This window comes from Benincasa hispida, chromosome 2 (genome assembly GCF_009727055.1).
Source record: "Benincasa hispida cultivar B227 chromosome 2, ASM972705v1, whole genome shotgun sequence".
Classification (NCBI taxonomy): domain Eukaryota; kingdom Viridiplantae; phylum Streptophyta; class Magnoliopsida; order Cucurbitales; family Cucurbitaceae; genus Benincasa; species Benincasa hispida.
In genome coordinates, this window is record NC_052350.1 from 32,214,780 (window position 1) to 32,231,909 (window position 17,130).

The 17,130-nt window shown below is 31.8% G+C and overlaps 1 protein-coding gene across 1 annotated transcript in view; it reads right to left on the reverse strand.

The window, feature by feature from the left end:
* Positions 1-936: 936 nt before the first annotated feature.
* The window catches only part of LOC120072045 (isopentenyl-diphosphate Delta-isomerase I), a 19,930-nt gene continuing 3,736 nt past the window's right edge, over positions 937-17,130 (reverse strand). Inside the window, exons 7-8 of the mRNA XM_039024468.1 lie at positions 9,202-9,207; positions 937-948 (exon numbers count right to left, since the gene is read on the reverse strand). Of these exons, the coding sequence (XP_038880396.1) occupies positions 937-948; positions 9,202-9,207 (18 nt within the window). The remainder of the gene's footprint in view (positions 949-9,201; positions 9,208-17,130) is intronic.

Here is a 17,130-nt window from a genome sequence, read left to right on the forward strand (position 1 = left end):
AATCCTGTGATGGGAGACCTCTTGAAAATTTTCCTAGGATGCATGTGATTGAGGACAAAGCATGCTTAAAGGATCAGTGCTCGTTTGTGGGGATAGTCTTTAGTCTTGGAAGCACAAGAAGACAAGAGGATAATGTGTCAGGTTCAGTGGATATAGGGAATCATTTGTATTTACAAATTACAAACTACGAGATCCATGAGATTTAGAACACTAAGTTTATCTCCTCGTGTGTCAGAATGACATCTAGGTTTATCTAAGCCTGCATGTAATCAATATGAAATAATATTAATAAACTATAAATTATAAACCCTAAATCCAAAACACAAATTCATCTATGACTTACCATTTGGGATCTAAATACTTGGGTCTCAAAGGCCTTAATCCAGGTGAGTATGGGTTTGAAGGGGGATGGGACCGAATCCCATAGTGGAAGCATTTTGTTAAACTGCCTTGCATCCCGCAAATCAATTTTACATTAAAAAAATCACTATAAAAAACGGGATTTCAACAGAGGGATAGGTGGCATCTAACTATTGGGAGAGGGAGGGGAAAAAAGGGTTTTGGAGAGTAGAAAGAATTCTCTTAAAGAAAATTTTGCACAATAACACTAAGGTGTTATGTATTGTCAATCTTTCTCTTCGGTGAGAATATATGTGTATTCCAAAGGGACATAAGGAGGACTTTATATAGAGAAGGGTCAAGCTCTTTTTCTAATATTTTCCTTTTCTATAATTAATTAAATAACACTTTTATAATTAATTAGTCCATTTAATTAAATAACACTTATTTAATTAATTGGCCCAATTAAATAACACTTATTTATTTTTAATTTGCACAATAATTAAATAACTATTTATACATTAAACCCAATTTAATATATATATTTAATTATCATATACATCTCATGTACATGTGTAAAACCTCTCTATTAATTGGCTATTTGTGAATCTAATTCACTTAAATTCATTCATTTGAATCTTATTCAAATATTATTTTTCAATTTAATTATAGATCACATCCATAATTAATTACATATTAATCACGTTAATATATAGTTTCCTTAAATTAATTTGAACAATTCAAATTATCCTTCTTAAGTATCCTCTAGTGAGTTAACGAGAGGACCTAGTGGACCTGTAGATCAAAAGCTCCAACGATATGAAATTAATTGGCTAAACTCATTAATCAAATTAATCAATATTCGTTAACTGTGGGTGCATTCTACTAAAGACCCACAACTGCACTCTTCTCATTACAGACATATCTTTATGTCCATGGATATAGATCAATACTAGCAAATTAGTCCTTCACGAGTGTTTGTAACTCCAACTGGATCAAATTACCATTTTACTCTTGGGTTACCTTTGACTCTTTAAGTACCAGTGCTTCTCTAATGAACAACCTGTTTATGATCCAACCAATAAACAGAAACCCCTCTCAGGCCAATGAGAGGGTAAGGTCCTTTGTTCAAGTGTGAAAATACCACTTAAGGGAACACTCATCTACTTATCCTTGAGGTGGGAATGATTGATTTCCATCTTGTATTATTATGTTCCCAATTTTTCACTCAGTCTTGTCCCCAAAATTATAGGCTTATTGGATCGGCGATCTGGCCACCCTCACTCATACAAATCAAAAGACAATCCCTCGTGAATAGAAGTTCATAATATACTCAGGATTAAGACTAAGTCACCTAAGTCATCCTAATGAAATAGGAACATAACTAGTCAACGGTGTTACATCTAGTGGCCACTATTTCGCGGTCTAGTCTTATGCAAACTCATTGCATAGGATACCCCCACTCACGTGTCATCTACACGAACACGTTGGATCATTGAATACAAAATGGGTTGTATCCATTGTGTTATCAGGATAAGATACCCAGCCTTATCTCTATATTATAGACTCTTTAGGCTGTATCTTGATCATTGATCCTTGTATATCTCCACATACAGCTCAAGACTCATAAGACAACCTTAGATTTTAGTTTATTGGATTTAGGGTTATTATGAAAAAAAATAGGCAATAATACAAACAATAACATTTATTGATCTAACATTCATAACTTTTTATAGATGACGGTCAATTAATAATATTTACTATCTACGAATTTTATGGCATAAAACCCAACAAGGTCAACTTCACTATAGGATGAGCATCACTAGACATCCTCCTTGTAACCCACACACTGAGCGACGAGGAATTTTCATACGTCCGATCTACCAATTAAAAAAAAAGGCAATCATTACATGGAAATATTAATAGTATGTAAATAATATAAAGTGTACATAACAAACTTAGAATGAGAATGCAAAACCCGTACACACTATACAATTTGAGTGTCTTGTTATTTGCAGGTTTGGCTTTATGTGAAGCAACTTCCCCTTTCAATGCACCCTTTAGGCTACTCAGCGTCTTATCAGATATCATTTTGTCCGAATTGTAGTTGCAAAAGCCTTCCAATTGACAATGATGCCCAACATTGTCCAATTCATATGTTGCTTCCTTGGCCTCCTTATCATCTCAAGCTCAAAAAAATAAAATATGACCATCTTAACCGCATCACAAATTTGAATGTTTGAAACAATTTATCCAACTCAGACTCATTCATGTCAGTCCTATCATCCAAATATGATTCTCTAAGCCAATTGGTCTCAACTCATCAACCTGCACCACACGCTTAAAGCGATGTCTTAAATTGATCACTAAATCAAATTGTTCCAACCAAAATATACCTTCTCCCCAAATAACTTAAAGTTCATCATGTCTTTCCTACTCTCGTTCAACTCCCTCATTAGAATATAATGACATAAAGGCACATTAAAAGCCAACTAGGGATCCAAAAATGACCAAAAAATGTTTGCCTAAATATGTATAACTGAATGGGTGTTAACTTCGCCTTAATTATCGAAATTATTTTTCCAAGATGGGAACAACAAATCTCCCCTGTGTGTTGAATCCTAAGTAGCTAACCGAAGTGGGCTTGGTGGCCTAGTTGTTGGGTGAATTTCCGGTGCTAGTGAATCCGATGTTGGAAGGCAAAATGCCACAGAAGGAATAGACATCGTTGCGCCCCCTTAACAACTCTGGAAGAGCCCCACTGCAGGAAGCAGTTTTCTGGTAACGGCTATTGGCCTAGACTGGTGAGTCAAAGACAGAGAATTCGTAGTTCCTTTCTTTTCCTTGCCAGCTGCTACTTTTCTTTCTAAGAAAGTCCTTTACAGGATCGAGCGTAATAAGTGTAACGTGTTGGAGCAGGATCCGAAGCGGTGGCTGCTACAAGAATGGAATATTCCAAAGCATTCCCTTCTGAAAGAATTTGAACTAATTGTGCCCTGACGCATCCGTGTGTACTTCAAATGGCTTAGTGTAATCTGGTAGAGCGCTACTTGGTGTGGGGGAGGACAGTCAAAATGGTCGGCCCATCAATTATCAATTGCAAGCAGCCGGACTAGGGAAAATAGTGAGCTTTGCGAATTTTGGGTGTCATTGTTGTCTATAAACAAAAAAGTAAAAAATGGGAACTAAACAAACTAATCGAGACAGCCTGAGAAATTGAACAAAAAAAAAGTGTAAACACTACAATCTCATATAGAGTGAGATCGACCACCGAAACATAAAACAGTGTATAAATTAACTTTAGAACTCAGGCCTCTCGGACTAGGGCATGCCTCGAGATTGAGTACTCATGTATTGTGTATATGAACTCAATACAAATCTTAGTTGAACATGTGATCGAGACTAAATACATAATGCCTTAAAACCTCAATCTCATTACCAATCTCGGTCAAGATTCATGCAACACTAATCGAGATTGAACCTGTTTCTAGGTGAACCAACATTGTTTCCCCCAAATAATTCAGGATAACCCTCCACATGTAATCCCACACCCAAAAAAATGAAAGCATACTACTTTAACGCATTGGATGGTGAGCATTTCATATAAAGTCTAAACCCTACTTTAACTAAGCCCAAAAGTTGAAAGGAATCACAAAAAATAATAGCATATATCTAACTTGTTCGCGGAGAAATCAAATTAACCGAGCAAAATAAATTTGAGATCGAGAGAATTTCAGAGAGTTTCACGAAGAAGAAAATGTAAGAAAAATGTTCAAGTTTGTGGATTTGGATTCGACAATAGGGGTAGTTTAGTTTTCTCCTTACCGATCAAAAAGATAAATTTTTCCGTTAATCTTAAGGCTCAATCTCAATCGAGAAAATCTGGAAAAAAACTATTTAAACGAGTTTCTTAAAAAGTTTTGATAGTTGTAGAAAGGGAAAACTTTACGGGGCTATTTTTGACAGATTTTCATGATTAAATAAAATAATTTAAAACCATAAACTAATAATTATAACGGTTTGATTTTATACTTTCGTATCTAAATCAAGTTAGGCCCACTATTAAAATTTTGTTTTAAAACCAATTATTACAAAAATTTTCACACGTGTGACATACTTCTTTAAATGCAATTATTTAATGTAAATAGAGAGAAATGTGACAACCAAATAGATATAATGGTGGTTTTAATTTTTATCGAATTTGAATGGGTTTTCATCTAATTCTTTTTCTCTATTTTTATATACTTATTTAGGAAGAATTAAATGATAACTTTTTTGGGGGCTAATTTGGTGGAAGTTTTGCTCTTGTGGAGAATAATAATTTTATTTAGAGGTTGTTAGCTGATTTTAAATGAAATCGAGAGAAAATAATTACAAATCATTAACAAGTTATCTATATTGATTCATAAAAGTCTAAGGTTTAAATTGATACTATTATTAATTTACAATTTTAGATGATACAACTCTTAAAGTTTGGACATTGTTTGATAACGATTTCATTTTTTACTTTTTGTTTTTAAAATTTGTTTTTGTTTTCTCCAAATAACTTTTCATTTATGGTTTTCACACGTGGTTAAAGAAACACATTTTATATTTAAATTATTAAAATAAATATAATTTTTGAAAACTTCTTTATTTTTTATTTTTTAGTTTTCCAAACTTAGCTTGACATTTTGAAAACATTATATTAGTAGAAAATAGATAACAATAAATATTTAGAAACTTATAAGTGGAATAGTGTTTGTAAGCTCAATTTTTAAAAATTAAAAACCAAAAATGCCAAATGATTATCCAATAGAGTCAGGAACGCAATTGATATTTACCTAAGTATATAGACAAATAAACACTTTTAATTTGTTATATGTCAAATGTACACTTAATTTCTTGAAAGCGAACATAACTCAACTAACATATAGTATGTGTTAACGATCAAAAGGTCTATGATTTGAATCTCTTCACGTGCTATTGTACTAAAAAAAATCTTTATACCTTATGTTCTATCCAACCAGCTATTTTCCCAACCACATCTTATAGCAATCAATTCCTATGGCATTGTTTTTATTTGATAACAATTTCATTATTGGTTTTCTGGTTTTGAAGATCATGCTTGTTTCCTCCCAAATATCATACTAAATTTTTGCATTTTCTTAAATAAGTTCTTGAATTCTTTATCAAATTCTAAAAATAAAAATATTTTTTTTTTGGAAAATTGTAACAAACAACAAATTTAGTCAAACTATCTAATAATATAGTACTTTTTAAAACTAATTAAATATATGACAAATTGTAACCGATTAGGTTTAAAAAAAATTATATAATACAAATTTGCCCTTTCTTCTTCCTAGTCGCCACGCTTTCTTATTTCCTTTCTTCTTTTCTTCCCCCTTCTTTTGTTATCTTTTCTTTTTCTTTTTCTTTTTCTTTCTTCTTTCTTCTATACGGTCTTGGTTTCCTTCTTTCTTCATTTTTTTTTTTTTTGTTTCCGATTTTCTCTTAGTTCGCTAATTTCTTATCCCAACACATGTGAGGTCGAGGGAGAGATGCATGAAGAGAGAGAAAATAGAGGCCAGGACGGGCAAAGGCACCAAATGGCAGAACGGTGTTGGAGTGTCGACGATGAACAGTGGACGGTGTGTGTGAAGAGACAATATGTTCAACCACTGGCGGCAACACTATTTGGAGGGAGAGAGAGCCTGATTGAGAGAAATGAACAGAGAAGAAATGTTGAAAATTTGGGGATGACCTAAGGCTGATAATATGTTATTAGGACACCAAGAATATTGATAAATAATTGTTGTTATCAGTGATAGAAGCTATTATTAATAGAAAATTATTATTGATAGAAAGATATCAGTGATAGATGTTATCACTGATAACAAAGGTTTGGGGAAGAATATGAAAAAGTTATCTGTGATAGAAACTCTCATCGATAACATGATATAGATAACTAATAGAATGTTATCATGATAGAGGTCATGCTTTAAAAAAAATATCAGCGATAGAAGTTGTCACTAGTAGCATATTATCAATGCTAGAAGATATCATTGATAACCACGATTTTGAAATCAACGATGAAACAAGGTGGAGACATTTTGTTGCCTGTAATTTCTAAAAAAAAAAAAATTATAACAAACAACAAAAGCTATTAGAGATAGCACATTTCTCAAATCAAAAGCTATCACTAATAGTAGCATCATTAATAGCACTATCAGTGATGGTAACTGATAGCATATTTCTCAAATCGAAAGTTGTCGTTGGTAGCAACTATTAATGGTGCCATTAATAGCTACTATCAACGATAGATTTCAATTTGAGAAAATCGAGAAGAAGCACGCAAAACAGTGGCTAGGTGTGGGCTTATTAGTCTTTTACCAATTTTTCTTCTATATTGCAATTACTTTTTCCTTGTTCTATCAATTCTAATATTTATGGGTCGATGACTATCTATGCAAGTAACCTTTTTTTTTCAAAACTTGACTTGATTTGTGTATCGGTAGAAAATTGATAATGAAACAAAGAAATTTATAGATAAATGTAGTATTGATAAGTTCAATTTTCTAAAAATAAAAACCAAAAAATCAAATGGTTTATCAACTACACTATTGTCAACTTTTAAAATTTCGGAAAAGTATCTGTTTTAACTTTGATTTTGATAAGTTGTATCAACTTATACTCAAACCGTTAATTATTCATCAAATTTCACTTTATACTTGAGTAATATGTGCTGCAATTTCCTAGTTTTTAATTCAACTTGGTAATGTGTATCACTTTTTCTCCTCAACTTTTAATTTCATCAAAGTGCATCATAAACTTGAATAAATGTTACCATTTTTATCCTACAGAAAATTTTAGCTTGTTCGAAAAAATTATATCACGTGGGCTAACTGAGTTATATAAAATATATAGTTGGTATAAAATTGTCTAACATTTAGACAAAAGTGGCACTAGACTATAATTTTTTGTTGCATTATACTGTCTTGTGTAGGCCCAATTAATTAAGGTCAATCCCGAGTTGGTGAAGAAATGACTGAGGAAAGCTCTGTTTCTTCGAGTAAAGCTGTCTCTGTTTTTCTCTTTTATTCGATAAGCACTGTTAAATCCTCGATGTGTATATACTCATTACTCGATGAGTTTCTACTCATTACTCGATGGATTTTTTTTTCTTTCCTCAATGTGTTTCTGTTCTTTCCTCGATGGGACTCAACAAGTATTAATTTTTACTTGATCCTACTCGATGACTATTAATCTTTACTCAAAGTAACTCAATGAGAGAAATTCTTGACTTGATGCTACTCGATGAGAGAAATTTGTGACTCGATGCAACTCGATACCATGAAAACGTTGTGATTTGATTACAAGATCATATTTTTATTGATTTGCAGAGAAACGGATGAAGATTGAAAAAGAAGATAAAGAGAAGAAGAAAGAACACGCAGAGTTACGTGGTTCGACTAAGAAGCCTACGTCCACGGGAAGATTCTCTTTCTTTATCACTTGAAGATTGCTTACAACAGTTGTTGTTACAGAAAAATAGAAAGTATGATGATTCTTTTTTTTTCATTCTGATAAGTGGTATTTGAAGGAACTCTTAAACAATAGTACCCATGAGCAGAAGTGGATCTTTTCGATTTCATTGTGACAGAATTACCACACATACATTCTAAAATATATATATATGCATTGTAACACTAATTACTAGCATGCTTTAACAAATAAAATACAAAAGATCGAGTAAACATATCAGTTGAAAACTTTCTTCAATTGAACTCGGTCCAGCGAAAGCGAACTCCTCACGCTCCTTATCGTCCAGCAAGCAGTCGCATAGCAGCACCACGGTCGTCTACACGATCAACAGCGCACGAATAAACAGCAACCGGGGATAACACTACCACTTGAAGCCCTCGGTATTCTCGGAGTGAGAATCCAAAGGGTGGACTTTGATGGAATTCGTAGAGCGAAGGAGGAAAAGCGATCAAGTAGAATGAACAAGCAAGTGGGAGATAGTAGAAGACTATCGTATACTCAGGTATGTTTGATCGTTTAGGTTGGGTTACATGATCGTGTAGGTTTAGCTAAGCGATCATCTATCAAATGGTAAGCGATCGTTTAATTCTGCTCAACGCGCTAAGCGATCATGTAGTAAACGTAAGCGATCGCTTAGAAATCGCAAGTGATCATTTAGTGCATGGGTGTGCGATCTTTAGGAAGACGGGCACTATCGTATAGGCTCTCAACACTATGCGATCGTATACTTTCACACCGTGAACGATTTTTTGTGTGTTTTGCAAAATGAAAACAATTTTCATTTTATTCTTCAGTTACAAGAACTGAATTCGAACTTCCCACTTTTGCACGAATCCGGAGAAGTACTCGGTCAATTATCACATAACCGCCTAATTAATTAAATAATGAATATAATCATATTATATTCTTAATCTATAGTTGTGTTTTCTCATCTACTTGATATAATCATATTTATATCCAATTTTCTCCAAAATAATGTATTTCATACATTTAGTCAATCATATCATATATAATTAACCAGTTCAATTATATCATATATAATCGAACTCCCTCTTGTCAATTTGAACATTTCAAACTGACCCCAAAACTGATTCTCAACTTTATCCAAGCAACCAAAGGGACCTTATGGACCTATGGCTCGAAGCTCCAATGGTACATGAATAGCTGACTAAACTCTTTAGCCACGAGATCCACTATTCGTTAACTGCCAGGCATTCCACTAAAGACCGACAGCTGAACTCTTCTTACCACAAATATATTTCTATGTCCATTGGATATAACCAATCATAGTACGATAACCCTTCACAGATGCTCGTAAGTACATCTGGGCCAAATTACTGTTTTGCCCCTATAGTTACATCTCACTCCTTAAGTACCACTGATTCCTCTAATGAACAATACAACATAGTCCAACTATGTGTGAACACTTCTCGAGCCAAAAGAAGGTATGTGGCACCACATTGTTCAAGTCCTAGAATCAGCCCTTAAGGGAGCTATCTATCTATTTACCCCTGCATCGGGGAAAGAGTGAATTTCATCTTGTGTAGCTGAGTTCCCAGCTCCTAAATTAGACGAATCTCCAAAGTGATAGGTTTGAGTCGGCGACCTGGTCACTCACACCCATGCAAATCAAAGGACCACCCTCAATGGCAGGAGTTCCCTACTCACTCAAGATTGAGGTCATGTTACCTATGGCCATCCTAGTGAAGTGAAGTCTCTATCATGAATGGAGTTATATAACGAGACATTAATACTTCGTGGTCAGGTCTTATACAAACTCTTTGTATAGGACGCCCCCCTCGCATGTCCCCTACACGAATGATCAGGATCAGACCATCTATAATAAGTTACAACACTTGTAATTATTCCACAAAGCGAGCCACATCTGTAGCGTTGCCAGGATAAGGTTTCCCTCCTATATCCATATACTACAGACCATTTTGGTTATACCTTAAGACATGATCCACTTATATGTTCATATACATGCTTAACTTACATAAAGATAACTAGGGATTTTAGGTTTATTGGTTTGTGGTAAAACAAATAAAACATTCAACTGAGCAAAATCAAGAAGTGAAGTAAAATATCATATATTATACATCGCAAGCATTCGTACAAACTGTTTACAAACTACAGGACACGAGATTTTAGGGCATCAACCCCAACAATATTTATAACACATACCATCTGACCGTTGCAAGATAAAGTTTGTTATGTAAACTAAACTAGCTGAAATGGTATTTGAGTCACTATTTTTACAAATTCTACACCTTGACTCTAATACTTGCAATCTTCGGATCTTCTTGATTCTGACCACTCTATTTACCATGTGTCTGGAAGTTCGAAACTAACTTGTTTTAGACATTTGATCAATTTAAGTTTTGATACTAGTTTTTTCAACATGTCTGTTATGTTCTCTGATGTGTGAGCTTTTAAGATTTCTATTTCTCCTGTCTCAACTTTGTCTCTGATGAAATGATACTTGATATCAATATGTTTTGTTCTAGTGTGATATTGTGGATTTCGGGACAAATGTATAGCACTTTGGTTTTCACAGTAGAGTCTTACCACTATTTGATTTGATCCAAAGTCTTTTTCCCGTAAGCCACAATGCCTCTTTAATTGCTTCAGTTAATGCCATATACTCACCTTCTGTTGTAGATAAAGCTACTATAGGTTGTAATGTGGCTTTCCAGCTGATTAGATTAGGACCATAAAGAAATAAATAGTCTGTTCGAGACCTCCTTTTGTCTAGATCACTAGCATAGTCAGCATCCATATATCCATATAGCTCTAAGTTTAGTTCAGCTGATTTTTGGTAGACTAGTCTTGAGTTTTTAAACCAAACTAAGTATCTTAGGATCGATTTAGTGGCCTCCCAGTATCTCTTACCTGGGTTAGATATATACCTACTAACAAGACTAACTGAGTATGAGAGATCAGGTCTGGTAGAAATCATTAAATACATTAGCCTTCCGACTGCCTGACTATAGGGTATAATAGACATTTATTTTTTATGTTCTAGGTCAGAATCTTTAGGAGGGTTGGCTGAGGATAACTTGAAGTGTTGAGCAATAGGCAAGCTTACAGGTTTAGCATCACATAGGTTGAACCTTTTTAGGATCTTTTCACAATAGTTAAACTGATTGATTCTTAAGATAGACTCCTCTCTGTTCCTTAGGATCTCAATCCCTAAAACTTTGCTTGCTTCTCCCAAGTCCTTCATGTCAAACTCTCTTTTTATGAGGTTTTAACATGAGCGAGAGTGAAAGTGGCCAGATTCGGAGACTCAATATGCCTACCATTTTGGGGATTCGTTTGATTAAGGAGCAAGGAACACAGTTACACAAAAAGGAATTCACTCCTTCCCGACTGTTAGGATAAGTAGATAAATTGCTCTCTTAAGAGCTGATTTCGAAACTTGAATAATGAAGCGCCTCACCCTCTCTTGGCCCGAGAGGGGTTTAGTTATAGTTGGACTATGGCTAATTGTTCATTAGAGGGATTAGTGGTACTTAAGGAGTTAAATGTAACAACAGAAGTAAAATGGTAATTCTGACCCAACTGTACTTACAAGCAATTTGTGAAGAGTCAATACACTGTTGATTAGATATATTTAATGGACACAAATATATCTATAGTGCGAAGAGTGCAGCTATCAACCTTTAGTGAAGTGACCGATAGTTAGTGAAGGCCTGATTAATCTAATTAAAGAGTTTAATTAATTCGTCAAGTATTATTGGAGTTTCAATCTATAGGTCCATAAGATCACATTGCTAGCTCAATAAGAACTAAAGAGAATCAAATTAATTTTGGTTTAATTTGATTTGTTCAAATTAATTAAAGAAAATTAATTGTATAAGATACAATTAATATAATGGGTGTTGATATATCATAAAACATAATGTATGTTGATACATTATTTAGTTTAATGAGAGCGATAAGTATTTGAATATGATTTAAATATTTACTATATGAATGAAATTCATATAAAAATTATATATTAAATTAATGTGAATATGATTCATATCAAATTTATATAGTTTTATGAGAGAGATAAATAGTTGAATATAATTCAAGCATTTCTTATATGTATGAGATTTATATAAAAAACTATACGTTAAAATTAATGTGAATATGATTCATATTAAAACTATGTAGTTTGATGAGAGAGGTTGTTATTTGAATGTGATTCAAATATTAATTTATATGAATGTGATTTATGTAAAAACTATAGGTTATTATATGTGATATAATATAAACTATATGTTATATGTTATATGTGATATAACATATAGTTTAATATTTATGTATATTAAGTTAGTTTATATAGGACTAGTTTCATAAATAGAATTCAAACCCAAAATAATAGAATATGTAGTACAAGGATAAAATAATTGCATATATAGATCAAAAAATAGTAAAAGACTAAAAAACCTATGTCTAGCCACCATTTTGTTTGCTTTTTCTCGGTTTTCTCAAATTAAAAGCTATCACTGATAGCTGCTATCAGTGATAACCACTGATAGCTACTATCAATTACTATCGCTGATAGCTTCTATCAATTGCTATCGCTGATAGCTTCTATCAATTGCTATCGATGATAGTTACTATCAGCGATAACTTTCAATTTTAGAAAAAATAATACAATCTTAAAATATTAGCTTTTAATTTACTATCAATTATTAGAGCTATCATTGATTCACTTTCATCAATTAGAATCAACATTGAAATATTACTACTTAAGGTTATTAGTGGTTATTAATGATAGATTTATAAATAGTGATCAACTTTGAAAGAAGACCAACAACTTTGATTACCATAGTAGTTATCATTAATAATCTTTTATCATAACTATCACTAATAGCAGCTATCAGTCGTTATCACTGATAAACTTTCATCAATTAGAATCAACCTTGAAATATTAACACTTAAGGCTATCAATGATAGATTTTATAACTAGTTATCACCTTTGAAAGAAACTCGATATATAGATATCACCTAAGTTTTATCACCGATATTACTAACATCACTCATATTGTGGTTATCAGTGATAGCTTTTTTTCACTGATAACATCACTAATAAGATGCTATCAATGATTTCACTGATATCATGCTATTAGTGGTAGCTTCTATCACTGATAACGTGCTATCGGGTAGCTTCTATCATCGATAACATGTTATTAGTATTAGCTTCTATCACTGGTAACATGCTATCAGTAATAGCTTCTATCAATCATAGTCACTGAACACCTTTTTGTCCCTTTCTTGTCCTTCCCAAACATTTATAAGTCATTTTTCTTTTCGATGATAGCTTCTACCACTAATAAACATACTATTAGTGATAACTTCTAGGCATTCCACTTACATTTTAGTTCGAGATTCAACTTTATTAATTAAATTCACTAAGTTGGCTATCAATGATAGATTTCTATCAGTGGCTATTAACTACGAAAATATAATCAAAGATTAAGCTATCAACGATAGAAAATATTAGTGGCTATCACTGATAGACTTTCATTTGCTATTTATATTTATTATTTGTTATAATAATCAAGTTTGATGATTGGCTTGTTGGTGTTAAGTCACTTACGAATTGAGTACTTTCAAGTCCTACGTACGGAACTCAGCCTCATAATTCTTGTGAAAAAAAGGGAAGAAGAAAAAATTCAAATAAAGGAAAGAAAAATTTTAAAAATAAGAGAAAGAGAAGAAGCAAAAACTGAAAAAAGGAAATAAAATTAAATAGAAAAAAAGAAGCAAAAAACCGGACAAACGAAAGAAAAACTAAAAAAAGAAAAAGAAAGGGAAGAAGCAAAAAATCGGAGAAAGAAAAGAAAAGAAAATAATAATAATAAAAAAAAAAAAAGATAAGGGAAGAAGCAAAAATCAGAGAAAGGGAAGAAAATAAAAATAAAAAAAATGAATAAGCAAGAACTGAAGAAAGAAAATAAAAATAAAAATAAAAAGGAATAAGCAAAAACCGAAGAAAGAAAAGAAAATTAAAAGAAAAAAGAAAAAAGAAAGAAATGAAAGAAAATTAAAAGGAAATGAAAGAAAAAGAAAGGGAAAAAAAGGAAATGAAAGAAAATAAAAAAAAAATAAAGGAAAGAAGCAAAAATCGAATAAAGAAATAATAAAATAAAATAAAAGGAAGAAGCAAAAATTGAGAAAGAAAATAAAATGAAAAAAATGAAAAAGGGAGGGAAGAAGAAAAAATTGAAGAAGAGAAAGAAAATAAAAAGACTAAAAAACTGTGTATAACAAGATAAGACAATGGGAGCGAAATTGAAAATTAAAAAAAAAATCAAATATTAACTAGTCAACTTATCCATATTTTCAAATATTTTAAAGATGTAATATATTTTTAGATTTTTTCTCTTATTCTACTATGTATAACAAATATCCTAATATATATATATAACTGAGATTATTTGTATTTTAAATTAAGAAGGGGAGCGAGTTATTTGGATAACTCCCTCAACCACTTCAACCTCTTAAGTACATGAAAACATGGAGAGAGAGATAAGGTTCTTCATCATCTTCTTCATCCCTATCCATCTGTTTGTTTTTTTTTTTTTTCCTCTCTCAACAAGATCTCAAAGAAAACTTCTCTCCCTTTTCACCAAAGTTAAAATACGAAAATTTTGTGGTGATGTCCCCATCCTTCTTGTTTTTGTGTTCATGGTGCCGAGTTCGGGAGATCAAGAGGAGATTCGTTCGTGATCTTGCTGCGGAGAGGAAGCGAGAAGATGGTGTTCTTCAAGGGTGAGTTTTTCTCGATCCCTTCTCCTCTCTGTTAAATTTATGAAGAGAAGCATGCTTAGTTATTTTTTTATCACATGTTTCCGTCACTCTGTTTGCTTGATGTACTATAAAATGAAATCGAGACACAACAGCAGTCAATTGCTTCTGCTTCGAGGTATTCAAAATCCCTTCAACTAGTTATTCATATTTTTTATTTTCCTTTATATTTTTCTTAAAAATTAATTGTTACCATTGCATTGGTTGGCTTGTTTTCTTTTTCAAGAAAAATGTTCTTACTCTTGTCAAGCATCTTGTCTACAGTGAAGCTGTCTCAAATATTGAAATTGTGTTACCTTTTCAGTGAAAGATTATGTTGTATTTTTTTTTTTCCTTTTACCACCTCCGTCAGACCTTCCTTTGCCAAATTCTTTCCTAAAATGGTTTTCGATCTATATATGTGTGCACGCATACGGCATGGTTGGTTTATATTCAGTGTAAGATAAAGATTGAAAATAACCAATAAAAGAGTTTTTGGCTCCAGGTTTAAGTGAGATGCTTTCATAGTTGTTCTTGTTGTTGTCGTTATTTGTTTTTTCGAATATTTGGTCTGCATATACAGAGTGTGTAGTCGATAGTCACATAGACTATATGTTGATATACTAAAAGTAACATAAGCTTCTATTTAGTAAGCGTTGTTGAAACTGGTTAGATAATGACAACGATACATTTCTGAGGAGCCTAGGATCTCAATTTTATGTTAATACTTAGGGGATCTCAATGATATATTAGGACATCTAGCCCCTCAAATGTAGGTAAATTTACACCGAAGTAACTACTAATAATTATATTTTTATTCCTTATGGTTACTTATTTTCTGCTGACACATCGTGTTTGACAAGAGTCATATAGTTTAGCACTCACAATATTTTTTCACTAACAAGTTATAAATTTGGTAAAAGGTTACAAAAATTATTCAAAATAAAGATGATGAATTAAGATATTGGACAAATTTGGGAGTCTACACCTTATTTTTTGTAGGTCAGTGGAGATCTTGTTTGTCAATATTAAGTATGATCGAATCAATTTTTGACATTTAAATGTTCCACGCACATGCACACGTGTACGCACGTAGAAAAAATGGGAACATCAAACAATGGAAATGAATTTTAAATTTCAAAATATGAAATTATATTAAATAAATATAAAATTATTATAAATATAATATTCTATGTTATAAACTCTATTCCTTTTTAAAAAATTAAAATATATATGATGTAATATATTGTAAATGATATAATACTGTAAAAAAATAATTATACATAAAAAAAAAAATCACAAAACATGTTCATAAATTAATTAATAATTGATTATAGTCAACCTAATATTTAACCGGTTAACCAGTTTTATAATTTATGAGTATACCATCAAACTTATCTAAAAACGTGGAATACAACTCCATTTTCAATCATTCCCCTGTTTTCAAGTTTCTATTTCAAATTTCCTACCAAACCAGCTTTTGAGATTATATTTGCATTAGTAACAAAATTGATATTTTAGTATATTGATTATTAACTACTTTTTTAAGTTTAATAACTTGCTAAACATAAACATAAAAATGTTGCAAGCATAACTCGACTCAGTATGTATTAGAGATCAAGAAATTTGTGATTTGGATTTCTCCACCTCTATTGTACTAAAAAAAAACATCCACGTTACCAGATAAAACCTTATAACTAAATCAAATATATATATACCTCCACACACACTCAGTAGCATAAACATGAAGACCTTGCATTTTTCATCTAAACTAACAAACCTTGAACTTTATATTTAATTTAAAAAATTAAATTTGCCATCAAAATATGGGCGTTGTTTTTTAATAAAGAAAAATAAACCAACTTATTTACAAATGTAGCAAAATATCATTATGTATCAATGATAGACATAGACATCTATCAATGTCTAATAGATATCTTCACAATCTATCGTGGTCTATTATTGATAGAGTAACATTTTGCTATATTTGAAAATATTTTTAGCAGTTTTACTATTTAAAATAATTATATATAAAATATAGTTTACCATTATTTTTTAATAGAAAAAAATATAAAGTTTAATTAAAACGACAAGTTCTAGTTAATTAAAAAATTTATAATTAAATTTAGTTTACCCTTAATTGTTTTTTTAATTAAAAAATGGCAAATATATCAAAGTTCAAACCTGTTGTCCAAAATTTCAAGACCAGAACAAAAATAACTAAATAATTAACAAGCCACTACCAAGAAGAATAAAACAAAGTCATAATCAAGTATATGGTCCAAGAACAAACTCTCAACTTCCCATAAGTTACAAAAACTTACAATTATTTTCATATTACAATTCAAATCTATGAAATTAATTTTGAAGGTTCCTGTAAAAGGCTGAAAATAAATACGCATAGATGATGTTCAGATCTTATTGGAAACTTAAGCTAATGGAAGACGAGGATTCAGAAACTAACAAGCAGATTGAGATTTCCCC